This window comes from Tauraco erythrolophus, chromosome 1 (assembly GCF_009769465.1).
Source record: "Tauraco erythrolophus isolate bTauEry1 chromosome 1, bTauEry1.pri, whole genome shotgun sequence".
Lineage (NCBI taxonomy): Eukaryota > Metazoa > Chordata > Aves > Musophagiformes > Musophagidae > Tauraco > Tauraco erythrolophus.
In genome coordinates, this window is record NC_141465.1 from 122,154,215 (window position 1) to 122,181,322 (window position 27,108).

General features: G+C 40.9%; 1 protein-coding gene across 1 annotated transcript in view; it reads right to left on the reverse strand.

The window, feature by feature from the left end:
* The window catches only part of ARHGAP42 (Rho GTPase activating protein 42), a 172,643-nt gene that overhangs the window by 66,698 nt on the left and 78,837 nt on the right, over window positions 1-27,108 (reverse strand). Inside the window, exon 4 of the mRNA XM_086613887.1 lies at window positions 8,177-8,248. Coding sequence (XP_086470013.1) covers window positions 8,177-8,248 — 72 coding nt within the window. The remainder of the gene's footprint in view (window positions 1-8,176; window positions 8,249-27,108) is intronic.

The window sequence follows — 27,108 nt, forward strand, 5'->3', positions numbered from 1 at the left end:
TGGGACCGCAACGCTGATCTGAGCAAGAATTTGAGGCGAGTTATGAGAAAGTTTTTAGTTTAATACACACAACTGGAAGCTGTGCTGTTTACAGACAGAAAAACAAAAGGAAACAGTCTGGGGTTAATGTCAGAAGCGATTTTGTTTTGAAAGTATCTATTTTCAGAGTCTCTCTTACAACACTGATAAAGGAACACAAACTATCACTTAGAGGTGAAGAGTCGTGCCTCCCCAGCAGCACTGCTAAGGTCAAGCAGTGCTCTCAGTTTACTTCTTAGGGAGGGATGATCTTCTCATCAAAACAACCATCTGAGACCACCCCTTCTTGGCAAGCTCCAGAGGAACAAATGGTTCTCTGGTGGCTACTGTAGTCTGAAAGATCCTGAAATAATTAAGCTGGTTCATTCAGCAGAAGGATGGAGCTCTTGGTGCTCTCGTATCTACACCAAGACACATTAAAGTTTGAAGTAATGATGTCTGTCTTTTGTTACAGTACAGAAGTGATACTTTCCAGCTACTATCACCCACTACACTTTGGAATAGAGCCAGTTTGCACTTGCTTTCCCAAAAGCAAAATGTCTACAATGGCTAAGAGAGTGCAAATTTGTATATTCCCAGGCCCCTGCAGAACCTGCTGCACAGATAGAAGATGATACTGGATGAAGGGAAACCTGTGGTGATACAGTCCAGTGTCCCAACCAAATGATTCTCTATTTAGAATGGAAAATGTAACTCCACCATAGGTGCACAGCTGTGGCATTATGCAACACCCATGAGCACAACTCTGAAGTAATCCCTGTAGGGTAAAAGAATACAGCTGCCTTTCTGAAAACGTGATGAATTTGGTTTGATAAAAGATGCCAAAATTCAGGGTGGAGTCTTACTTTGAGTGCAGGGGGGCAGGGGAGGAGGTGCCTTTGACCAGCTGAATGAAGGCCGAGAGCTCGTGAATGCTAAACTCTCTGCGCCCTCCAAGTGCTGTCCTGTTCTGTGCCATGGGCAACTCGCCACTTCCTATATTTCCCTTAAATCCTCCTTGAGATTCTTGAAGAGTCTCATCAACAATCTTGAGACCTGTTTTTCAGGTGTGGAAGGTAATCCTCTCCACGCTGCGGCTGGGAGCAAGGCTAGAAAGGACATAACAGATGAGTAGAGCTGCTGTATCCTACTGAGACTTTTTTGTTTTGGACAATACTTCCCAGATCCTTCACGAATCCTTCCTGTGACACAGATTGATATTAGCAAGAAAAAGCCTTGATTTAATTAGAAAATGTGCAAGTTTCTTGTATTTTTACATTCTTTTGTTGTTTTCCAGTAGAAGGGCTGATACTTGCTAGCTAAGTTTTTAATTTTTTGGTTTACTAACTGTAGATTTTTAAAAAATTAATGGTTCTTTTTGCCAACAAAAATACACTGCATACCCATTTAGGCAATTACACCAACTAAAAAATTTATTCTAAGCCTTAATTCTTAAATGTTATAGCAGAACACAGTAAATTACATTTCCTGTTTACTATAGGGGACTAATTTATGCACCCTTAATTAATAGGTGTTTTCTTTTGGATGAATATTAGAATTTTATTGAAGTGCAAAAAACGCACAGCTTCAGAAACTGGTTTCAGTCAGTCAGCCAGTTAATCATACTAACTTTTAACACAAAGAATACATTTAACAGAATTTATTAAAACAGACTTTGCACTGGTTTACTAAAAACCACCTGCAGTTAATAGATTGAACCAATAGGTTTTAATCATTCTGTCCACAATCTTTTAGTTATGAGATCTGAGTTTTTGCTCTTTTTTTTTTTCAGGAATACACTAGAAGTGAAACGAGCTTTTAGGATTTTTCTCTTTTTTTTTTTTTTCAGTTAACTTCCTAAAAAGTTTCTCAGCTTTGAATGAAACAGATATTGAACTGAAGTAAACTGTAATAAAAAAATAATTTTGCTGCATTTGCAGAATGACAAGAGCTGTCCCAAGCAGATTAGTCACTTCCAAAAACCTCTGGGTGCAGGTGCTCAGCCAGAGATATCTCCCAGCTTAACGGTTTGGCTTTCTGCAGAAGAAAATAAGACTGCCTGAAAAGATGAAGTGTGTACACACTGGACTCTTCATCACAATTTTTGAAACTTCTCAAATATTTCACATACAGAAGTGTAAAAGAAGCAGTGGCTAGTCATATCGTAGCGTTACAATTATTTTCTACTTTTTTTAAAAAAAAAAATTAATAGAAATTACCAATTGATTACCAGGTCTTTCACAGCTTCCTATTTCCATAAATTTATTTTAATAGCTATATTTTAAAGTGAAAATACATTAGATCTATTTTTAAAATCATTTTTATACTACACATTTTCATTAAATGCAAATTACAAAGGGAAAGTAGATAGCTGCAGCTGATAAAGTAACAATCCAGCTGATAGATTTTAGGATCTGAGTCAATTCACAGAAGACTCCATACACAGACACTGAAATCCAGAGAGAAACAGCAAAAATCAAGATGAAACAACAAACACTTTAAACAAAATTTAGTCTGAAGAAGTTTTCAAATCTTCAACTTTTCTTACAACTGTCACAAATAAAATTTACCATTATAAAACCAGTATTTGTTTTAAGCTTAGCCAGTTAAAAGCTTAAGCTTTCTCAGTTCTTGCATCTGTCAATACTAGTTTAAATAAGACATCTGATTAGACAACATATTCTGAATTATTTGTCAGATAAAAATGATCTGGGACCAACACCTTGGAATTAATTGTATTTACAAATGAAATCTACAACTCTTTCAAGCTTTATAAGCTTAATCCCAAACCTGAGAATTTATACACGTAAAAGAAAACCTAATGAAAACAGGTACTTCTCTGTCTATCAGGGATACATCCTTAAAGACAGTAATATCCAAAGAGATTGCCACTGAGCTTTTTATCAGTAAAGTAAATTTTTGGTTTGCAGCTGTATGGTGTCCATCAAGTAGCCTCAGTTCCTCCTGCTCAGTCATTTCATTTCACACTTTCTTCCCAATCCTCCAGTCCTCCTCCTCTATCTTGGCAATACCCCCAGCCTACAGCAACCCCAAGCTGTCTCAGCACCACTAGATTTCTTTCATCTGGTCATTACCGAAAATTAAACAACAGACTGATCTCAAATAGCCCCTTGGGATCTTCTAACTAGGAACTTCTCTCAAACCAGACAATCTCTCCCACAAACAAAACTCACGGCCCTTTCCCCATTAGCCGCTTCCTTACACAGATTGAGTTTCCGATACTAACCCCCATCTAAACTAAACTATAATGTCTCATGTAGAGGGCTTTAAGGGCCTTGCTGAGACAGAAATAGGTTTCATCTGCTGCATTTCCTTGCCTACAGAATAAGTTATCTTATCAAAAAAGATATCGGGTAACTGGTAGTAACCACTTTTGGGAAACTGTTGTATTTTAACTCAAAACATTTGGCCATCAATTATCCTGGCCTGGCCTCTATTTCTGCTTCCTTCCCCCAGCCCCCTCTCCTCTTTGTTTCAGACTGACATTAAAATACCTCAAAACTAGTACCAAACCTTGAGTAACAGATGCTGCTTATAATGAAACACCTTCCACCATACCTACTGGAGAAAGGTCATTCATTTTTCTCCGTTAAAGGACAACAAGTGCTATAATTTGATTAGATACCAAGGAAAACAGTTCACAGAATGGACATTCTGGCATTTCTAACTGACCTTAGATACCTATCTAAAATTCTGCTTTGACAGCCTTCTGACAGATTTTTAAAAATTTTTGTTTGTTTTATGCTCCTCAACTTCCAGACAATCCAAATAAAACACAGAGAGAGCGTGCCAGCTCCTGCATGCCTACATCATGCGGGCAGAGATGCGAACGTAGATGCATGAAAATGAATCCCAGCAGTGAACATGGATTTGTTTCCCAAGTAGAAAGGAACTCACAGCTTCAAATCAATGAATGAATGAATGAAAGTAAATAATAATAAATCATAATCTTGGCCAAAATAAATAATTTTATGAAACAAACCAATGGAATTGTAAAGAGGAAATAAAACTTTCAATTCTTAAAACCAAAATTGCTTCTGTTGTCTTTGATGTGATTTAAGTCGAACTAAAGGTCAACGAATACTGGAACAAATATTGCTAAACACTGTACTCAATGGATAAAAGAAACATGACAGTCTGGCCTTATTGTACATAAGACATCACACAATGATCTCACCGAAGTTACCAGCTGGGGACTTGCAAACCACATTTACCAAATAAGGCAAAATGCTTCGTGCCTGAAATCCTTTCCCAGTTACCTCACCCGGCTTCTGCTCGCGTTTCTGCAGTAATTGCAGAGGTCGTTTTTTTCAGCTCAGATGGAGTAAATCAAGAGGCTATCCAATGCAAAGCTGGGTTTGTGTAGTCTCTGGAGAGAACTCAGCTTTATTTAAACTGAGTGTGTACAGAAAAGGAAGAACTGAAATATGTGCAATAAAAACAGAAGAGCGAGTAGTGTAAATCCAGAAGAGTGAGCGATGTAGATTTGTGTACTGCTGGTTTGATTACAAACACTAATGTTTTATGGGGAATGTTTCTCAAATTCGTTGGGTATTTTCAGGTTTTTGAAGTGTATGTGAAAAACTGGTCTTTAATGTTATTTTTGAGATATTCCAAAAACACTTGAACTTTGCACTCTGGGTTTATGCTGTCCTTGTATTTGAAATACAGATTTGTAACATCAACAGGATGTATTTTATCCTCCATATTCTCTTTGATTGCTGTGATTATGTTTTTTGCCTAAATTTGATATCGTTTTGAAGAAAAAATAAAACATTCTTATTCTCTGTATTAAACACAACAATAGGCTAGTCCTACGTAGTTCATCACAGTAGTAAAAATTTCGCTAAGTTACTTGCTATTAAAATAAAACAGTGATTGCCATAGTGAAAAATGTCATTAATTAATCACATTTTGTCTTTTTTTTCTCTCCATGTGTGTGGCGGGGCAATGGGGAGAATTGCTTGTTTTTATCTCCAGCTGAACTTCATCTAGTGTTTTAGGAAAAAAAAGAAAAAAAGCCCAGTAAGGATTTTTAAGCACTCTCTCTCATAATCTTCCCCTTACCAAAATCTGAGAATGGTACCTAATATCATTACTTATTACGCATATTGGTAACACAACTAGCTAGTATTTTTTTTTTCTCTAAGTAATTTGGAAACACAGCTTAACAAAGTACTAAAACTAATAATTTCAAAGTCCAATTAGAAGAGAGAGAATCCAACACTCTCCACTGCTTATAAAATACACTCTTCACAGAGGAAGGCTGATCACAAAGATCAGCTGCTTGCTTCTCTAGCTACTGCTGAAATTGCCAGTGTAAAAGGCATATACCATTAACTTTGTGCTTCTATACCTAATCTCTTAAAATGCTGGTCCACAAGACGTTATGATGCAAATTATTTGTAATTCACAGCTCTAGAATTATATAATATGACATAACTATCAGCTATTCCATGGAGTTTGCACTGTCTCAGTCATTCTTTGGAGAGGAACACATACACAGAAACGTTTTGGATTTTTTGGGGGGAGAAGAGGGATGATAGAGAAATAGGAGTGAGTTTGGGTTTGATATGAACACAATTCTACACACTGTTGTAAATTAATATTAGGGAATAAAACAGCTCAAACCTGCTATTTCAGAGCAGAAAGTAACAGATGATACATGGTCCATACAGCTGACATGTTTAGACAAGACCTCAACTAAAAAGTGACATTCTGAGTGTCCTGTGAAAGGCATTGCTGAAATCCAAGCAATAAGAAAGAGTCCAGGTTTCTTGTTTTGTTATCAGTTCAGGTCACCCCAGAGGAGTTCACAGAGCCAAATCTCTGCGCAAGCCTTCATTAACTGCAGACAAATAACCAGCAAGCTCAACTCATCCTATATTTGTAAGAGTTCATAAGTGCTCAAGGGTTGAGCCCAGTGAACAGAAGTGGAGGTAAGCATTTGACCACGTTGGCTGCTTTAATGACAATGAGTTTCAGAAAGCCCAAATTTCTACTCTATTTCATACTGGTCTCATTATTCCTAGATCACACATTGCTATTTTGTAAGTACTAGGAAAACAGTATTAAATGCAATTAATCTCTCACTTCTTTCTGTTGATTTCACTTAGTTAAAGGCCAACTGTAATCGCTTTGGCTGATAAAAATCAACTCAGAGGCCAATGTTTGAAACTGTATCACAATCTGGCTTATGCGGGTGGTCTGAATCTCTCATTTTTGACCTTGACAGTTGAACTCCACAAGCAGTGCAAGAAAAGACGAGTTTATTTGACAGTTCACAAAACAATGAGCTGAGAGAGCTCTCTGTATGGAATTGATATGTCAAGCCAGTATCCTGGACTGCCCAAAACACACATAGCTCTGCATAATAAAGTGCACTAGGTACTGGAGTAAGAGTTATCCAAGCCAGGCTAAACCCCTGAACTCACTCAGTACACCGTTGTGTGACCACAGACGAGTGAAAATAATCACTGTTTCCACAAATTACATAAGATGGGCAAATCCCCATATTTTATCTGGAAAGGATACGGAAAAGAAACGAGCTGTTGTGATAACCGAACAGCGAGGACTCAATCTGTCCTGCAGTGCCTTGCCTTTAATGTTAAACACTTGCTGATTCAAAACACAAAGGAATCATCTTCAGTAAGATCATTAAATACGTGTTGACATCTACTGAGTGATGCATTCAAAAGGAGACAGGAGTGTCTTACACAGTTCTGCAGAGAGCCCTGTGAACCACCTGTGGGTCACCTCTCTGATGTACCAGGACAGTCAACAGCAAGGCAGGTTAGGCTTTCAAACAGGGCTCTCCGCAGAGAAGAATGACATCCCTTAAACTATAGGAATATGAAATGAAATGGTAACACAAAGAACTGAACAACACAACTAAAACCTACTAAATGCTAAAAATAATTTTGTGCTGGGGCTAAATTCTGATTTGTACAGCATGGTAAATAAACTCCCAGCCCTGCATCTCACAGCAGCATAGGGGTGGGACGAGAGAAGAATGCAGTTGTACACAAAAACATATCAAGCAAGAGGGTAAAGAACATCCATTTCAGAGAAATCTGACCTCAAGTTCAGAGTAAAAATTCTTCTCAAACATTTACTTAGTTCCTGTGCGGAAGCAGTCTCATCTGTTTGCTACACGTTCACAATAGCAGTACAAAAAGTATAAACCTTCTGTCTCTCTTTCCAATAGCTCTGTTGTTCTTCTAAGGTTGTTTGAGTACAGCACAAACGCAACCTCAGCTACATCAAAGAGAGATTTTTTTTTCATATCCGTTTAACCTCACAAAATGGAAAATTTCCCAGAAAATTTTGTAAGTGCTAATACAAGATGTAAAATGCTTCAGAACTAGTGTATTTGTAGAGACAGAAGGAACCGTTACTAATTGTATCTCTAATTGACTACTGCAGCCTTTATGCATCTCTCCAAGATTGTGATCAAAGCAGTCACTGATAACCCCTTAAGACTCCACGATCAGACTGAAAATAGCTCTTCTAGACTAACTGTTCATTCCAACATCTTTTTCCCCAATATACATGATTTCCTTAGCTGACTGCTGAACCCTGGGTATAGACAATCTGTGCTGTTTCCCTAACAAAGATGTAACTCTTAACACCAAAGAACTGGCTTAAATTACCAACTGGAGCACTTCCACCATCTCTCGGCACTGTGAAGATGAATACACTGCATCAGCCATGTGAAGTGGAGAGGGAAAGCAGAGACGGAAAGAGAGTATGCCTAAAGCCCACTGACTTCTGGTCTTGATACAACAGCCGCTTCAGGGCCACTGCACCCACAGCAGCTGGTTGAACCCTCTGTGTGGTTCTGGCTTAACCCGAGCAGCAAAGTAATGTAAATGCAGACATCAGAGATGAGCAGAAATCCAGATGGTAAGAATGTGCAATAGTAGAAAGCGCTGTACCCTGTGCATATAATTAGTCTTTAAAGTCCATTTCTAAATCTTCTCCTTCTCTGAAGCAAATACAGTATAATTTACTAATACATTAATGAGGATGGCATCAAGTATGTTTGAATACAAATGCCTGTTTTCAGTCCAGCCTTCAAAACACACTGATAAACTCAAACATGACATGAAAAAGAATTGTTTCCACAGCCACTTACTTTTGCTGCTCCTATTTGCTCTTTACGAAATTTCTCCAGCGGTGCTATTAGCACATCATTAGCATTCTGGATCTGCAAAGTTAAACATAAAGCATATCTTTTTAATACAGAGTATTTGCAGAAAGTGGAGTCGTCATAACTCTGCCAATGTTCAAGACTGGAAAATTCATGTCCGTATCATTCTGGTAAGAGCATATAGGTAGGAATCTAATAATTATGACTTCTTTACATAAAACATACAACACACATGTTCACTGGTGTATTACGGAACACTTCTATGAATAACTAAACCAATTGTAATGAATGATGTAGTAAGTTTATCTGCAATATATAGAAGGGTTTTCTGGTATTTTACTTCCATTTCTTTCATCTTGCCTAAAACCAAAATAGAAAACAAAAACTTCCAGGAACATGTTTCGGCAGAAAGACAAACATAGTACTGACAGCACTGCCTAAAAACACCTGTGTTTACAGAATCTGAATCTTTGACAGCTGAATCTTTTCGGCTATCTCTTTGGATTATACACCTAGTTAGACCGAACAGAGCAGAGTAAGGCGGAGAACTCTTGAAAAGACAAGTGGACAATTTACAAAATACTCTAGATTGGATTCCCTCACTTTTCTAGTTTTTAAACTAATTTAAGATGTTCTGCAGCTATTTTTATCACTTTGACCTAAACCAGGGTTCCTAATGAATCACGGTTTTCCCGTCGTGGCCTCTGTTTATTTAGTGTAAAATCAGTCCTGGGAACCCCTCTCTGAAGACCATTCCCAGCAACAACCACCCGAAGTGGTCCCTAGTCATTTGGGCTGGAAAGACACATACAGCAGAATAAAAATGCCAGCCACACCATTGTGCCACTCACCCAAAAAAGACAGCATGATTTCACCACACGCTTTTTAAGGATAGTCAGAATAACCAACTAAATTGACTTAATAGGAGAAAAATCAGAAGAAATTAAAAACTGCCAACATCAGAAAAAATGTAAAATAAAACACACTACAATATTCTATTACAGGAACTACAGGCAAAATTTTAGGTTTTCTACATGAATAGCTTTTTTTTCTCCTCACCAGTTCAATCTTTACCATACTCATCACATTCCACATTTGGCCTTTGGCAGTTTTGGAGGTCTGGGCAAAGCTAGCATGTACCTAAGCCAAATGCGAATGAATGCAACTCTTGTGACTCTTCCATAACAATAATTGATAAGTTATATTGTCAGTTGAGCATGAAATCTTCCCAAAAGGCTGTAATAACAAACATATAGAATAAACCCATTGAAACACAAACACATTTTGTTTCCTCCCAAACCTAACATTACAATTTGAAAGACCACAGGAACACCACATCTCTCAGTAGGGCAAAGTTTCAGGACAAGTTGAAGCTCTCCTGGACATCTTAATGTAACAAATTCTGAGAAAGCAAAGGCAACACTTGGCATGCTCAATGATGCAGCAATCACAATGCGCAACATTTAAAAAAAAAAATCAGGAACAGAGAGTGAGGAGGAATGTTTCCACTATAGTGACTGAGCTTTTGCTGCATTCAACATTCTCCATCAGTTCAACTGGAATAGACTACAAAGCTATGTTATTTCCAAGAGGACATTTACCAAAAACATACATATTTTTAGACAACATCCAGCAATGTAACTGAGTCTCAACAACTTTCTACAAGGCAAAGTGCATGCACTCAGCAAAAGATAATCTCTATCCCAAGGATCACTAAGCAAGGCAGATTAAAAAGCCACTTAAAAGGTGCAGAAGGAGGCTGTCCCCATGTGCCGTAAGACGAGCAGAGAAGACGACTGTCATGACTGAACAGGGAGCTTTTGCTAGCACTGAGGAAAAAAAAGAGAGTTTACCACCTTTGGAAGAAGAGGCAGGCAACGCATGAAGAGTACAAGGATCTCATGAGGTCTTGTAGACAGAAAATTAGAAAGGCAAAAGCCCAGCTAGAACGCAATCTGGCCACTGTCGTAAGGGATAACAGAAAATGTTTTTATAAATATATTAACAACAAAAACATATGGCACTAATCATTCTTATCCAGCTGGACTGAGTTGAGATAATGAGCTACTAATTAACTACTCAACTCAAGGTACCTATCCTGCCTACAAGAGGCAGGCCATTTCCTCCTGGCTGTGGAAGATGCAACAGCGTCCCTGGTGCCGCAGCCCAGGCTGGTGAGCAACAACTGGTGACCCCGATGTGATACATCGATGAGACCCTGGGAAGCCCCGACTCCCTCGCCAAGCCGAGAGCCCTGGCTGCAAAGGAGCCCGAGCCAAAAGAGCCGGAGCCAGAGCTGGAGCCGGGAGCTCGAGCGAGAGTCCTTCGGAGAAGAAGGTAAAGCCGCAAGCCCCGATGTGGTATTCGCGGGAGGGAAGCGTGCTGGAGTTGGATGAATGGGCTGGGTCTCTGCTCACCCATAAAGCCTTTTGTGAAAACAAAAATGGTAAAACAAAAAGGGGGAATTATGGCACTAATCATTCTTATCCAGCTGGACTGAGTTGAGATAATGAGCTACTAATTAACTACTCAACTCAAGGTACCTATCCTGCCTACAAGAGGCAGGCCATTTCCTCCTGGCTGCGGAAGATGCAACAGCGTCCCTGGTGCCGCAGCCCAGGCTGGTGAGCAACAAAAACAGAGCCAAAGGAGAATCTCCACCCTTTATTGGATGCAGGGGGAACATTGTCACCAAGGACGAGGAAAAGGCTGAGGCACTTAATGCCTTCTTGCCCTCAGCCTTTAATGGTCAGACCTGTTACCCTCAGGGTATTCAGCCTGAGCAGAAAGACAGGGACGGAGAGCAGAATAAACCCCCCATAATCCAGAAGGAAGCAGCTGAGGACCTGCTACACCACCTGGACACTCACAAGTCCATGGGGCCAGATGAGATCCACTTGAAAGTACTGAGGGAGCTGCCAGAGGAGTTTACAAAGCCGCTCTCCATCATTTATCAGCAGTCCTGGCTAACAGAGGAGGTCCCAGATGACTGGAGGCTTGCCAACACAACACTCATCTACAACAAGGGCCAGAGAGAAGATCCAGGGAACTACAGGTCTGTCAGCCTGACCTCGATACTGGGGAAGATCATGGAGCGGTTCACCTTGAGTGCGCTCACAGGGCATGTGCAGGACAATCAGGGGATCAGGCCCAGCCAGGATGAGGTCAAGAAAGGCAGGTCCTGCTTGACCAACCTAATCTCCGTCTATGACCAGGTGACTCGCCTAGTGGATGAGGAAAAGGCTATAGATGTTGTCAACCTGAACTTCAGTAAGGCCTTTGACACCGTATCCCACAGCATTCTCCTGGAGAAGCTGGTGGCTCATGGCTTACGCAGGTGTACTCTTCACTGGGTAAAAAACCATCTGGATTGCTAAACCCAGAGAGCTGTGGTGAATGGACTTCAATCCACTTGGCAGCTGGTCACAAGTGATGTTCCCCAGGGATCAGTTCTGGTTAATATCTTTATCAATGATGTGGAGGAGGGGATTGAGCACTCTCCAAGTAAGTCTGCAGACAACACCAAGCTGGGCAGGAGTGCTGATCTGCTCAAGGGCAGGAAGGCTCTACAGAGGGATGTGGACAGGCTGGATCAATGGCCAACTGTATGAGGTTCGACAAGGCAAAGTGCTGGGTCCTGCACTTGGGTCATGACAACCCCAGGCAATGCTACAAGCTTGGGCAAGAGTGGCTGGAAAGCTGTCCAGCAGAAAAAGACCTGGGGGTGCTGGTTGACAGCTGGCTGAACATGAGCCAGCAGTGTGTTGAAGTGGCCAAGACCAACAGCATCCTGGTCTGTATCAGAAATAGTGTGGTCATCAGACTAGGGAAGTGATCATGCCCCTGTACTCGGCACTGGTGAGGCCACACCTTGAATACTGTGTTCAGTTTTGGGACCCTCACTACAAGAAAGACACTGAGGTGCTGGAGTGCGTCCAGAGAAAGGCAACAAAGCCGCTGAAGGGTCTAGAGACTAAGTCTTATGAGGAGCAGCTGGGGAAACTGGGGTTCTTTAGCCTGGAGAAAAGGAGGCTGAGGGGAGACCTTATTGCTCTCTACAAACACCTGAAAGGTCAATGTTTGTCTCTTCTCCGAGGTAGCTAGGACAAGAGGAAATGGCCTCAAGTTGCACCAGGGGAGGTTTAGATTGGATATTAGGAAAAATTTCTTTAATGAAAGAGTGGTCAAACATTGGAACAGGTTGCCCAGGAAAGTAGTGGAGTCACTATGCCTGGAAGTGTTCAAAATATGTGTAGATGTAACACTTCAGGACACAGGTTAGCGGGCATAGTGGTATTGGGTTGATGGTTGGACTTGATGATCTTACAGGTCTTTTTCAACCTTAATGATTCTACGAAAATTAACAGGGGTGCAAAACTGTTTGACTTGCCCACAATCAGGCAGAATTACAGTGCATACCTCTGGAAGCAGCAGCTGGAAGTTTTGACAGCTTACAAAGGATGTACATGGCTTTTGGCACATACAGAAATCACAAAGGCTTGCTGGAGTCACCGGTACAGAAGTGTGGATGCATCTTTTCTTTCTTTTTCATGTACAAAAGTTAAGTTTTTTCTCCACCTTTTAGATTCCTTACCATATACAGCAATAATATATTAAATACTTCACAGTTCAATTAAGAGACATTTGTATTAAGTAGTTATCACTGATACCAGTAGTCACTGAATATGGCTCTTCCCAGCGCTCAATGCTATCACGTTTAGGTAGCCTCCACGCCACACCAGGAGACTTCACTTCATGTATTGCCGTCTTGCAGCTCTAAAGCGACTGAAACACAACTACTACCCATCTCACTCAAAGCTGCTGCAAAGCAAGGGAAGTATCTTGGAAAAAAAAGAATCCTGATTCAAACACTGTGGAAAAACACATTCATAGGAAGCCGACAGCACTGAGAGAAGTCATCTGGGAAGTGGCTTTGCTGGGCTGAAGCACAATGGTGTTCACTCCCACAGCCATACATGAAACTAGGAAAGGACGGTGGGTATTGCAAGGCTAATTAAAAGATATCACACACCATCTAGACAGGGTCTGTGCCTCTGAATAGATCTGCTGAGCCACATCAACAGAACATGCTGCAAGCTCATGCCTGGGATGAAAGCTTCTACTGATGAGAGTCGTGATGTGGCAATTCACCTCCCAGCAAAATCAGGAGCTAAGCAAGTAATTGGCTTTGGCTTTGAGGAGGGAGAACACGCCAGCAAAGTCCCAGAGAGAATCCCGTCAGACACATTTCAGCAGCTGGTATTACAGGATGCAGAATGCTCTGCTGTGAAAAGACTCCCGTCGATTTCCACCAGGTTTTGGAAACTGAAAATTATATATAGAGAAAAATTTTTGCTGTACATATGCATTTTAAAGCACAAATAAGGAGGTGATTGGTGACAGCCAACATGGCTTCACTAAGGGCAAATCCTGCCTGACTAATTTGGTGGCCTTCTATGATTAGGTTACAGCACTGATGGATAGGGGAAGAGCAACTGACATCGTCTACCTGGACTTATCCAAAGCATTTGATACTGTCCCACACGACATCCTTGTCTCTAAACTAGAGAAACAAGGATTTGATGGATGGACCACTCGGCGGATAAGGAAGTGGCTGGATGGTCACACTCAGACAGTTGTGGTCAACAGTTCAATGACCAAGTGGAGGCCAGTGATGAGTGGTGTTCCTCAGGGGTCAGTACTGTGGCCAGTGCTATTTAACATCTTTGTTGGAGACATGGACAGTGGGATCGAGTGCACCCTCAGCAAGTTTGCAGATGACACCAAGTTGTGTGGTGTGGTGGACACGCTGGAGGGAAGGGATGCCATCCAGAGGGACCTTGACAGGCTAGAGAGGTGGGCCTGTGAGAATCTCATGAAGTTCAACAAGGCCAAATGCAAGGTCCTGCACGTGGGTCGGGGCAATCCCAAGCACAAGTACAGGCTGGGCAGAGAATGGATTGAGAGCAGCCCTGAGGAAAAGGGCTTGGGAGAGCTGGTGGATGAGAAGCTCAACATGAGCCGGCAATGTGCACTGGCAGCCCAGAAAGCCAACCGTATCCTGGGCTGTATCAAAAGAAGCGTGGCCAGCAGGTTGAGGGAGGTGATTCTGCCCCTCTACTCAGCTCTCGTGAGACCCCACCTGGAATACTGTGTTCAGCTCTGGAGTCCCCAACACAAGAAGGACATGGAGCTACTGGAACGAGTCGAGAGGAGGGCCACGAAGATCATCAGAGGGCTGGAGCACCTCTGCTATGAAGACAGGCGGAGAGAGTTGGGGCTGTTCAGCCTGGAGAAGAGAAGGCTCCAGGGTGATCTTGTTGCAGCCTTCCAATACTTAAAGGGGGCCTACAGGAAAGCTGGAGAGGGACTTTTTACAAGGGTGTGTAGTGATAGGACAAGGGGCAATGGCTTTAAACTGAAAGAGGGTAGATTTAGATTAGATATAAGGAAGAAATTTTTCACTCAGAGGGTGGTGAGGCACTGGAACAGGTTGCCCAGAGATGTTGTGGATGCCCCATCCCTGGAAGTGTTCAAGGCCAGGTTGGATGAGTCTTTGAGCAACCTGATCTAGGGGAAAGTGTCCCTGCCCATGGTAGGGGGGTTGGAACTAGATGATCTTTGAGGTCCCTTCCAACCCAAACCATTCTATGATTCCATGATTTATTTGTTTCCTTTCACTGCTGATTCCTATCATTGCAATTACTTTACATTACAATTCCCTTGTTAAAAGTTACAAATTGGCATACAGCTCCACCCCCCGACCCCCTCCCCCGCCCCCGCCAAAGTAGGAAGATAACCCTCCCACCAACATTTCTATAGAAATCTGATTGCTTTAGATAATCTGAAGTTTCACTGTGTGGTCCTAATACAGTAACTTTCTTCCTGCCAAGACGATAATCTCTCTCCTACTCAGTTTTCGTGTAGGCTGAAGTCACAGACACTTGGAACAGGCAAACAATGTTAAAAAGACTGTAATAGTTCCTGTAAATAGCCCCTTCAGAAGTTCACATCATGTTTAAAATACAGATCTTATCCATAAAAGCTTATTCAGATTAGTCACACCTTTAGAGAAGTTATACTTTCTTGATTCAATAGTTATTGAATGCTACTCAGTTCCAGCTCCCAGCATGGCTAGTATGTGGCAGTCGATCAAATAATTCGATTGTTACTCTTGTTTGGCAAAAACACCAGTCTTCCTCCAGAAAAATAACAAAAAGTAATAATAATATAAAAGGAATCATGCAGTTTTAAACTTAGTGTCAGTTCAGGAGTCTTTTTTTTACTTAAGATGGTAGACAATTATTAGGCAGACATAATAGGAAAACATTACTTTGACAATTGAGAGCTCTGTATTAGATCTAGTAAAAAAGAAACAGATTTTTCTAAACTGAAGATTTTAATCAACTTTTAAACTTCAGTATATATAACTCTGTTTAGCATTACTGATAAAAATAGCATTAAAATAAGTACCACTGAAATCACACTGAATTTGTCAAAAATTCTTGAAAAAGAAACACTTAAAAATTGTAAATACTTTTTCTAAGCCAGCTTTGACAATTTATGAAGTCATTCTCTGTTTGCATAACTGCAACATTTCAATGTGCTCTGATAATCTTCGAGCGAATGTGGTGAAGCACCTTAAGTTGTCTTTTCTGATTCATGATCTTCCACCTTTCCAACCCACCATCCTTCCTTCCAGAAGTTGGCTGTGAAATTGAATTAATGTACCAATAATGAAATTAAACTGTGGCTTTCACACATCACAGAGAAATTCCACATCTACAATTGGAGATATTTTTGACTAGCAATTCTTTAAACTTTTTTTCTTTTTTTCTGAAAGTTTCAATGATCAATAGAATGAAGAAAAATATTCAACATCAACTAACAACCTTATGAGAATCACGATTAGTATACTATGTTAGAAAGGGAAGAATAAAATTTTGGTAAACATCTATGAACATTTCAATTTCTAGATTTTCTTAAATTTAAGCTCATGTTAATTTTTTGAATGAGTTTTCTAAGTAGTTTTCTAGCTCTGAATTTGGGTAGTGTATGATATGCAGACTGTACAAGCATTATTCTTCTTCGTCTTCTCTTACTTAGGTAGGACCAGTGGATATAAACCAAAATTTAACTAAAACATGGATGTAGCTGCTTATTCATTATTAAATACTAAAAATATAGATACAGAAGTGTTAAGCCCTGAAGCACTTAACAAGATTTGAGCTTCACCTGACAATCTACAATGTTGAACTGCAGTAACAACAACAGTTAATACCTTTTGAGCTTTATATTTTTATTAGCAGGGCTAAGGACTAGGTAGGTCACAGACAGAATTAAGTTAACAGGATTCTCAATTGCCAGAAGACGACAGCAACAGTATCAAGAAAGGCACTTTTGCAGTGATAGAATTAAGAATTAAATCCAGCTTATCTGAATTGTAATAAAATGCTTTAACTGTGGAAAATCTTTTGGTTTATATATTGTATCTGAAGAAGACATTTTTTGCTCCAAATCTGCTATGAGCACTTTTCACTGCAACACAGAACTATCACATTTGCATATGCGAAATAAAACTCATTTCCCTCAAGTAGTAAATGACTCATGAATTCTGAATGCTGACAAACACTAACTTCATCATGTTGGTGTAAGACTTCTAGAAAATACCAATTTAAATCATCCAAAGAAGGCAACAAATCTCGTAGCTAATATATTCATAGTAATGCATTTCTAATGTAGAAACATATTGCTCTGCTAGACAAAAAGAAATAATTTAATTTGAAATCCTTGCCCCAATTCCTAACATCTGATCCATCAGAAAAAACACTTCTTTCAGTCTGTGGCCTGTATCAACAGCTCCTAATCGGTACAAATTCAGGAAACTGCAGAGACCAAATACAGACAACAAGACATTTATGCAAATTAGTTATGTATCAGGTTTACATGCTACTAAGAAAGTAAGCATGTCATGATAAAACATTAGTCATGTATTTAAGTCCTCAGTTTCTATCTCAAGAGGTAAAAAGTGTAATTATTACACAAAGTTAATAATGTGAATTTCAGTGCCTGTAACTACCGGACCTCAGTAGGACAAATATTTTTACAGCTTGGTACAGAAAACTCTACACGGACAAATCACATACTTAGAAAACAAAAAACCCCACATATTTGAAGTTTATCTTAATCCCTCTCACATTTAGAAAAAAGATTACATCAAAAAATACCCAACCTTGCGTTAGTTTCCTAAAAATATCACTACCAATGACAATTATTTCAAGCAGAGTGGAAATTCAGATGATATTAAAGTAGGTTCAGAAGATTACAAACTCTTAACTGCAGACTAGTAATAACGTAGGTTGGACACTTCCATGTACAATGTGTAACGCAATATTCAGCTTCTTAGCAAAAACCTAGTGCTGTATCAAGTGGTCTTAATACATTGCCACGAGGGGATGCTTATAAATCACATGTCAATCAAGGCTGGGAGTAGATATATATGGATGAATAAATTATTTTTCTCCAAGTTTTTTTCAAGTGAACAGTATTTTTTAATTTCCTATATCACATAGATTATGTTTGAAAACAAATTACTACAGTATCATACCTGAAATGACTGCTTCTTGAAATGCCCAAAAAAACGACATAGGAGAATATGCACAAAAGCTGCCTTTAGCACAGAAAGGCCAGTCTCTTTATGGAGCCTTCATGAAACATTAGAGAAGAAACACTTCTGAAGAACAACATAGAGGAGGAACCTAACTTCAGATGTTCGGTATCCTCAAGGAATTTTTTGTTTTCTACTGATTATAGAGCAAGTAGAAGAAAAATCAGCACCACCTTTAGATGAAGTCGGTCTTCATGAATATTCCTGTCTCAGATTCTGCCATCAACTTTTTAAACCTAAACATTTTTATTCTAAAAATAAACGAGGTGTAATACAAAGAAAAAAAAAAGGTATGTATACATAATATTTTAAACTTAACATTACAATCATAATCTGTTTTTTGCATATCTTGACTTTGCAATTACTTGGTAGGGGTCTTGGTAAATAATGGTTTCCTGATACATTTTTCCCTCAGCACATCTAATCATGTGTCAGTGGATAAACTAGATTTGAAAGCTTTATCTTTCCAAGTATTTGCCACCAGATACGGTCCTGCTTTCTTCACTTCCAGAAGTATTTACTATTTCAGAAATACTAATTTCAGAGAGATGAAGATAGGGGTTTTGTTGAAAGCATCCATATTTCAGAGACAAATATCCTACAGAAAGAATGGTTTGTCTTTATCTCTGTGTCCTCTAAAGATGCTGTAATACGTTAATGCTGGGAAAACAACTCCTGTTCTGCTCACATCAATGCCTCGTTCTGTTTCTAGGCTATGAAAAATTGACAAAGTTAGAGACTGGATATGGATGCTGTATTCACTTCTGTATGAACTAGGAGGAGATCCTGAACTTCCCCTTTATGGGGGAAGTGATATCCTTTAAGGTTCATCTGAAAAGAAACTGGTGACATATCCAGTATTTTGAGTGATGCTGAGCGAGAGGCAAGCGCTACTAGAAAGCAAACCACCTCATTTATGACAAGCTAAATTTGACCTTGAAAAGTAGGCTGTTGGTGAGACCTTAAGATCTGAGACAGTTTAGGATACTTTTGATGAAATTTTGACAATCCCATATCCTGACCAAAACCAGATTCTCCTGTAAAGCTCAAATCTTTCTGGTACAGAAACACTTGAGGTGGGGTCTGCAGGAGAGAGTGCTCCTAATACCGTCAGAAGTCTCCACTTCCATGCTTAGTTTTGTCTCAACTCCACCCATGCAGGACTCCTTCGTTGGAGGCACTGCCTTGTCACTCCTGCGCTCAGCCACCCTTCATTCCTTCCCTCCACTCATGCAGCTTTCCTCCTTCAGGACACTGAATTCCATGCAAGTAGCAGACCTCCAACTCTACAGTTTATTTCCCCAATACACTCAAATCCCACAACAATTAACCAAGCATTCAATCTGACCTGCTGCCCTTCCTGTGACTTGATGCTTAGCCATGGTGACGCTGCAGGAATGTAGAAGGAAAGAGACAAAAAAGAAAATTCCAAGAGGAGTGTGCTATTGAATCAGAGACTGAAGGAGAAGGGAAAATAAAGATTTAGAAGCTACTTTTCAAATCAGAGGTTCGGTTCTGAACCCTTAGCTCAAGCAAGCTACTGCAGAAATTTGTATTATTGTGCACATTGGAAGACAGTGCATCTTTCACACACATCACAGTAACTGTACTGCTCTTTAATATAAAGAGAGTCCGTACATTTTCACAGTTTCTTCACTTCTTTTTTCTTCTCTTCCAGACAGAATAAGACTTTTCACAAAATTAATAGCCTATCAACGTGATGTTAATTTTAACTCTGTTTTTTCCTCCACCACTCTCCAGTAAGGTAAGCCACAGGGCAAGTTTAGGTAAACAGTATCACACCAACTGTAACTGATACTAGTACTAACAGAAAGAAATTACATTCCCAAGTTCAGAAGGAAAAGAAACATTTCATCATTTTTGAAAGCACGATGAGCACCAGGACTGTACTTGTGCCATTTCGTGTGCTAACGGAACAAAGAAAAGCCAAGGATCTCGCTGAGGGAAGCCAATTTAACGATTACTCCCTGGACTGCATATGAAGGGGAAAAAGAAATAAAAAATAAATAAAATAAATAAAATCAAAGAACTAACAGTACCACTCATGCTAAGAAGATTGCTAAGCACAGTATAAAAACAAGCAAACCTTGCAGAGAGTACTGTGACTATCTTTGTGATCACTAACCAGATGCGACGACGTCTCGTAAGGTGGGGAGAATATCAAATACCAGGAGGTCGCCGTGGGCTCTCTCTCCTGTTTGGTAGTTTTCATTGTTCCTCCCAAGTATCAGGCAAGGAAGAAAATGTTACAGTTTGCAATAAATACGTTTTGTGAGCTCACTGGCAGGAATGAGCGAGTACACGTCATTTTGGAAATACTCCATCATACTATCACCTTTTTTTTCTATTTTTAAACTACATACTATCCTATTAAGCACAGCATGTAATTAAAAACAATTAAGTTTAAAATATTCTCATTACATCAGTACATGAATCATTAATAAGGTGTTTATATAAACCACATTTCATTCATTTCACACCCAACACTCACAAAGTTGAGGCATATGCTTTCTGAGCTGTTTCCACATGCTCCTAAATGAGATGAAGATGTGCTCTGCTCTCTCAGATGATGGTACAACACAGCAAGTACCTATCAAACACAGACCAACCACTCTCAAGTATCTTGCCTTTTCTGTGGTATCTCCATCTCTGTGGCAAAGTACATTTATGGTACTTCAGCACTCCAAGATGCCAAGGCCCAGTACAATCTTTCATAAAACAGTAAGTTGATTCTCTTGGAAGAAATGGAGACACCAAAATCCCCTGTGTGTGCAATGACTGTGAATCAGAAGCTCCTATTTCCTCTCAGAAGACAAGCCTTGTGAATGACCCTGAAAGCCTGGATCTTTAGACAACTCTGTATTAACATTGGTTAACTCTTTTTGGAGTCAAGTAAAATCAGAGAAATATGAACTATAATGACAGGCATTAAGAAAATAAAGAGACAAAAAAATGTATTTTTGAGTTCAAATAACAGCTCCTCCCCTACAAAATCTGGGAACTTTAAGGGTCCTTGAACGAAATCAATCCATCCACTGTCAACAGCACGAGCTCACAGAGGACATTAACATCTCAGTAACAAGACCAGTACAAAGAGTCTCAAGAACTTAGCAGGCAATTAACTCAGTCACTCAACATTAGATATCCACAGTCTTTGCACTCAATATAGTCACATAGGCTTCCCTTCCCAATCAATGAGGAGAAACAGATTTTGTTCAATTTTGAATTGATACTGTCCCACACGACATCCTAGTCTCTAAACTAGAGAAACACGGATTTGATGGATAGACCACTCGGTGGAGAAGGAATTGGCAGGATGGTCGCACTCAAAGAGTTGTGGTCAACAGTTCAATGACCAAGTGGAGGCCAGTGACGAGTGGTGTTCCTCAGGGGTCAGTACTGGGACCAGTGCTATTTAACATCTTTGTTGGTGACATGGACAGTGGGATCAAGTGCACCCTCAGCAAGTTTGCTGACGACACCAAGCTGTGTGGTGTTGTGGACACGCTGGAGGGAAGGGATGCCATCCAGAGGGATCCTGACAGGCTGGAGAGGTCATGTGCAAGGTCCTGCACACGGGTCGGGGCAATCCCAAGCACAAGTACAGGCTGGGCGGAGAATGGATTGAAAGCAGCCCTGAGGAAAAGGACTTGGGGGTGCTGGTGGATGAGAAGCTCAACATGAGCCGGCAATGTGCGCTGGCAGCCCAGAAAGCCAACTGTATCCTGGGCTGCATCAAAAGAAGCGTGGTCAGCAGGTCGAGGGAGGTGATTCTACCCCTCTACTCAGCTCTTGTGAGACCCCACCTGGAATCATAGAATCATAGAATGGTTAGGGCTGGAAGGGACCTTCAAAGGTCATCTAGTCCAACCCCCCTGCAACAAACAGGGATATCTCCAACTAGATCAGGTTGCTCAGGGCCTCATCCAACCGGGCCTTGAACGTCTCCAGGGATGGAGCATCCACCACCTCTCTGGGCAACCTGTTCCAGTGTTCTACAACTCTCATGGTAAAAAATTTTTTCCTAATATCCAACCTGAATCTACCTCCCTCTATTTTAAAACCATTACCCCTTGTCCTATCACAACAGGCCCTCCTGAACAGCCTCTCCCCATCTTTCCTGTAGGTCCCTTTGAGGTACTGGAAGACCGCTATAAGGTCACCCCAGAGCCTCCTCTTCTCCAGGCTGAACAGCCCCAACTCTTTCAGCCTGTCCTCATAGGAAAGGTGCTCCAGCCCTCTTATCATCTTCGTGGCCCTCCTCTGGACCCTCTCCAACTGGTCCATGTCCTTCTTATGTTGGGGGCTCCAGAACTGGACACAGTACTCCAGGTGAGGTCTCACGAGGGCAGAGTAGAGGGGAAGAATCACCTCCCTCGACCTGCTGGCCACGCTCCTCTTGATGCAGCCCAGGATGCGGCTGGCCGCCTGGGCCGCAAGAGCACATTGCCGGCTCATATTGAGCTTCTCGTCCACCAGTACTCCCAAGTCCTTCTCCTCAGGGCTGCTCTCGATCCATTCACCACCCAGTCTGTATTTGTGCCTGGGATTGTCACGACCCAGCTGTAGGACCTTGCATTTGGCCTGGTTGAACTTCATGAGGTTGACACGGGCCCACCTCTCCAGCCTGTCGAGGTCCCTCTGGATGGCATCCCTCCCTTCCAGCGTGTCGACAGCACCACACAGCTTGGTGTCATCAGTGAACTTGCTGAGGGTGCACTCCATGCCACTGTCCACGTCACCGACAAAGATGTTGAAGAGGGCCGGGCCCAACACGGACCCCTGAGGGACACCACTCGTGACCGGTCTCCACTTGGACATCGAGCCGTTGACCACTACTCTCTGAGTGCGGCCATTGAGCCAATTCCTTATCCACCAAGTGGTCCATCCATCAAACCCATGCCTCTCTAGTTTAGAGAGAAGAATGTCGTGCGGGACAGTGTCAAAAGCTTTGCACAAGTCCAGGTAGATGATATCCATTGGTCGACCCTTGTCCACCGATGCTGTCACCCCATCATAAAAGGCCACCAAGTTGGTCAGGCACGATCTGCCTTTGGTGAAGCCATGTTGCCTGTCACCCACCACTTCCTTGCTCTCCATGTGCCTTAGCATGGTTCCCAGGAGAATCTGCTCCATGACCTTGCCAGGCACAGAGGTGAGGCTGACCGGCCTGTAATTGCCCGGGTCCTCCTTGTTCCCCTTTTTAAAAATGGGGGTTATGTTCCCTCTCTTCCAGTCATCGGGGACCTCGCCAGACCGCCATGACTTCTCAAATACAATGGCCAGTGGCTTGGCAACTTCATCCGCCAGTTCCTTCAGGACCCGCGGATGCATCTCATCAGGTCCCATGGACTTGTGCACCTTCAAGTTCCTCAGATGTTCTCGAACCTGCTCTTCAAGTACAGTGGGTGGTGGTTCATCCTCACAGTCCCTGCGAGTTCTTTCCACAGCTTGGGTGGTAAGACAAGAGGCTTTACCAGTGAAAACTGAGGCAAAAAATTCATTGAGTACCTCAGCCTTCTCTATGTCCCGGGTAACCAGAGTACCAGTATCCTTCCGGAGGGGGCCTACGTTCTCCTTGGACTTCCTTTTGTCCCCTACATACCTATAGAAGCATTTCTTATTGCTTTTTATATCCCTTGCCAAATTTAATTCCTTCAGGGCTTTAGCCTTCCTCACCTGATCCCTGGTCACTCGTACAGCTTCTCTGTATTCCTCCCAGGCTATCTGTCTCCGCTTCCACCCTCTGTAGGCTAACCTCTTCATTTTCAGTTGGTCCAGGAGCTCCTTGCTCATCCACGCGGGCTTCCTGGTCTTTTTGCCCGACTTGTTCTTCATCGGGATGCACCTCTGCTGAGCTTGGAGGAGGTGCTCCTTGAATGTGGACCAACTTTCCTGTGTTCAGCTCTGAATACTGTGTTCAGCTCTGGAGCTGTTGGAGCGGGTCCAGAGGAGGGCTATGAAGATGATCCGAGGGCTGGAGCACCTCTCCTCTGAAGACAGACGGAGAGAGTTGGGGCTGTTCAGCCTGGAGAAGAGAAGGCTCCGGGGTGATCTTATAGCAGCCTTCCAGTACTTAAAGGGGGCCTACAGGAAAGCTGGAGAGGGACTTTTTACAAGGGCATGTAGTGACCCAACTAGGGAAAATGGCTTTAAACTGAAAGAGGGCAGATTTAGATTAGATATAAGGAAGAAATTTTTCACTCTGAGGGTGGTGAGGCACTGGAACAGGTTGCCCAGAGAAGTTGTAGATGCCCCATCCCTGGAAGTGTTCAAGGCCAGGCTGGATGAGGCTTTGGGCAACCTGGTGTAGTGGAGGGTGTCCCTGCCCATGGCAGGGGGGTTGGAACTGGATGATGTTTGAGGTGCCTTCTAACCCTAACCATTCTAATATTCTATGATAAATAAGCACACGATTCCTGTGATCCATTCAGACACCTTTCAGACAAGACGCATCACATCATGAAATTGCCCGGTTCTCTGCAGTCAAACTCAAGTTTGCTATTCAGATTCTGCAAAGATAATTCTGAGTAGATATAAAGGTATATTTAGGTATAAAGCCTAAATAAATTATTTAGATGCTTCCAAAAGAAAGAAAAACAAATGTCTAGGCCGTCGGATCTGAAGTCTGCTTTCACTCAGGGATACTGCAAACCCATTTAAAGTTTTATGTGATAGTATAAAGAAATCTGGGACTGAGCAGAAGAGTTGCTTCTCATTCAGCAGAAAGCAGCTAGATTCAACAGAAACAGCATAAACATTATAGACATTACAGGATTCACTAAAGATTATTGTCGAGCTATTTTCACAGCCCGAAGTTACACTCACAAAGGGATACGGCTCCCCTAATAGGTACCCAAACAGCTGAACTACAAACACAATCATACTCCCAAAATGATGAAGAACAGATTACCAAAGTACTACATCCAAGGAAACAGGGTAACAAATTACTTCCTTCAGAATTTAAAAGAAAATAATAGTCCAATACACTTTAACTCTTAAGTGGGGATAACAGCGAACATCTAAATTAAATTTTATTATATTAGGAAATAGAGAATATGGTTTAGTCTTAGGCACAAAAGGAAATAATATTTTTATACCTCTTGATTTCCTTTTATTTAATTGATTTCCAGCATAAGTATTACAGTTATCACTAACTGATATATCGGTGGAGTGCTGAAACAGCTACATTCAAAACTGCTCGTCTGACCTAGGCTATTTCGCCTGTTAAAATCCAAACTTCCTGTTGCATATCATTCCTCTTTAAGATGGGACTTCATTCAGTCTCAGAAATACGCATTCTGCCCTAGGTCACGGAGTCCCATGGCAGCTTGCTGCCTCTACTACTCACTCTCTGTCACCAATGGGTGTTAAGGCACTGGATTCACCAGTTGACTCTGAAACATGGCAGCTAACTGGTGACTGACAGAGACAGGGCTCATCCAGGGAGCTCACTGAAGCTGAGTACGGAAAACAAGAGAAAAAACTGATTTTCAGAAATCAGAAGCTCCCACCATCTGACCCTATTTGCTTAACACTGTTCCAGCAACATCAGAACACCATTATGTTACCTAGTGGCAAGGTCTTAGAGGAGTACAGGACAAGCTCCCAACAGAACAAATACTTCACAGAACTATACAGGAAGTAACAGGTCTTACAAACGGCTTTAAGAACCTTATGATTATTTTTCCTAATGAGTTGTTCATCTCTTCATGAACCACAACCATAATAGACAACACTTAATCACTGCAAGACTGGACTCTGATTTTAGACGTTGCCCAGTGACTAACAAGACACGCAGAGAAGGAAAAAAAGCCACTTAGATGAGAATACTTGTACCATGAAGCCACAGCAGCAAATTTCACATGCATATCGACAGTTCTTGTTCTGCATAATGAGACAGATTCTTTCTGGCTGAACTTATTGCAAGCAAAAGAGAGTAAAGTGAGCCACAAAATTTCCACATATTAAAAGTTTTAAAGACAAAAAAAATGGTGTTTGGCATATCTAGATGTTGTGTATTATCTACACATACATTTAATACTTTTTTAAATGTTATTTCCCTTTAACTATCTTGTTCACTCAATGCATTCACTGCCTGTGATATCTCTGGAGGGAAAAGCTAAATATTAATTCCATCTGTTTTAAATTCCACATTTGAGAATTTGCAGTAAGCTTAATAGATCTTTGTTGCCTTATCAATATTTAAAGAGAAAAAATAATTCTATTTAAAATCCCAGAATTGTTGTTATTTTACAGTAGTTAAGTTTTAATGTTTGTATGCTAATCTGTTTTGGTCATAAACACAAGATTCTTGGGCATTGTCAGATCAATAATACTTCAAGCAGAACTTTAAACAGCATCAAAAAGCTGCCACTCAATTCCCACTGTTTGTACGTGGAACAGAAATCACGTTTATTATAATCACCTTCTACTAACTGATCTGGTTTGACAAACCAAATTTATTATTAAAGACATTTTGATAGCTGATGCTCAAACTGTCCTGCTGAGTTGAGAAAGTGCAGCAGATACATACTACGAATCGCTCCAACAAGCAGTGAAGTCAGAGGCTACAAACCTGCCATATACCCAGTGAAAAAACTTCTGATCACACATAGTGGCAATGAGATGTCTAATACATTTTCTGGACAGCCTTAAAAATTATTTACACCAGACAACACATGCCATCTGTGTACAAAAAGCAGATTTGTTCTCAGAGGAATATTAAATGCCTTTCAATCACTGTGAACTGCTGAAGCAAAATTGCTACAAACACATTTATGTTAATTCTACTTTACATCTTCAAGATGCACAAAACAAAGCCTTAAGAAAATGGACTACAGAAAACAGTCATGTCTCATATATATGCACATGTATATGTATAAATGTATATATGTATGAAGTTAGATATTCTTATTTTCTCATAATTCTTTATTTTACTGCAAATCTCAAAAGACTGCTAGATATAATTTTCTTTTTAGATAGTTGAATGAAGAGACAAATACCTCAAATATTTGACACAAAAAAGGCTAAACTGTATCTTTTTCCTGCTACCATCATATTAAACAGTATTTTATAAACTCAGATTACAATAGGAAAATCATGTGATGCTAACCTTTAAAAACATCTTTCAGTTTTTACTACAGACTTTTAAAATACATTCACTCTTTTATAAAATTATATCAAAAATTTACACTTAAAACATATTTTAAAATAAAAGATTACATAA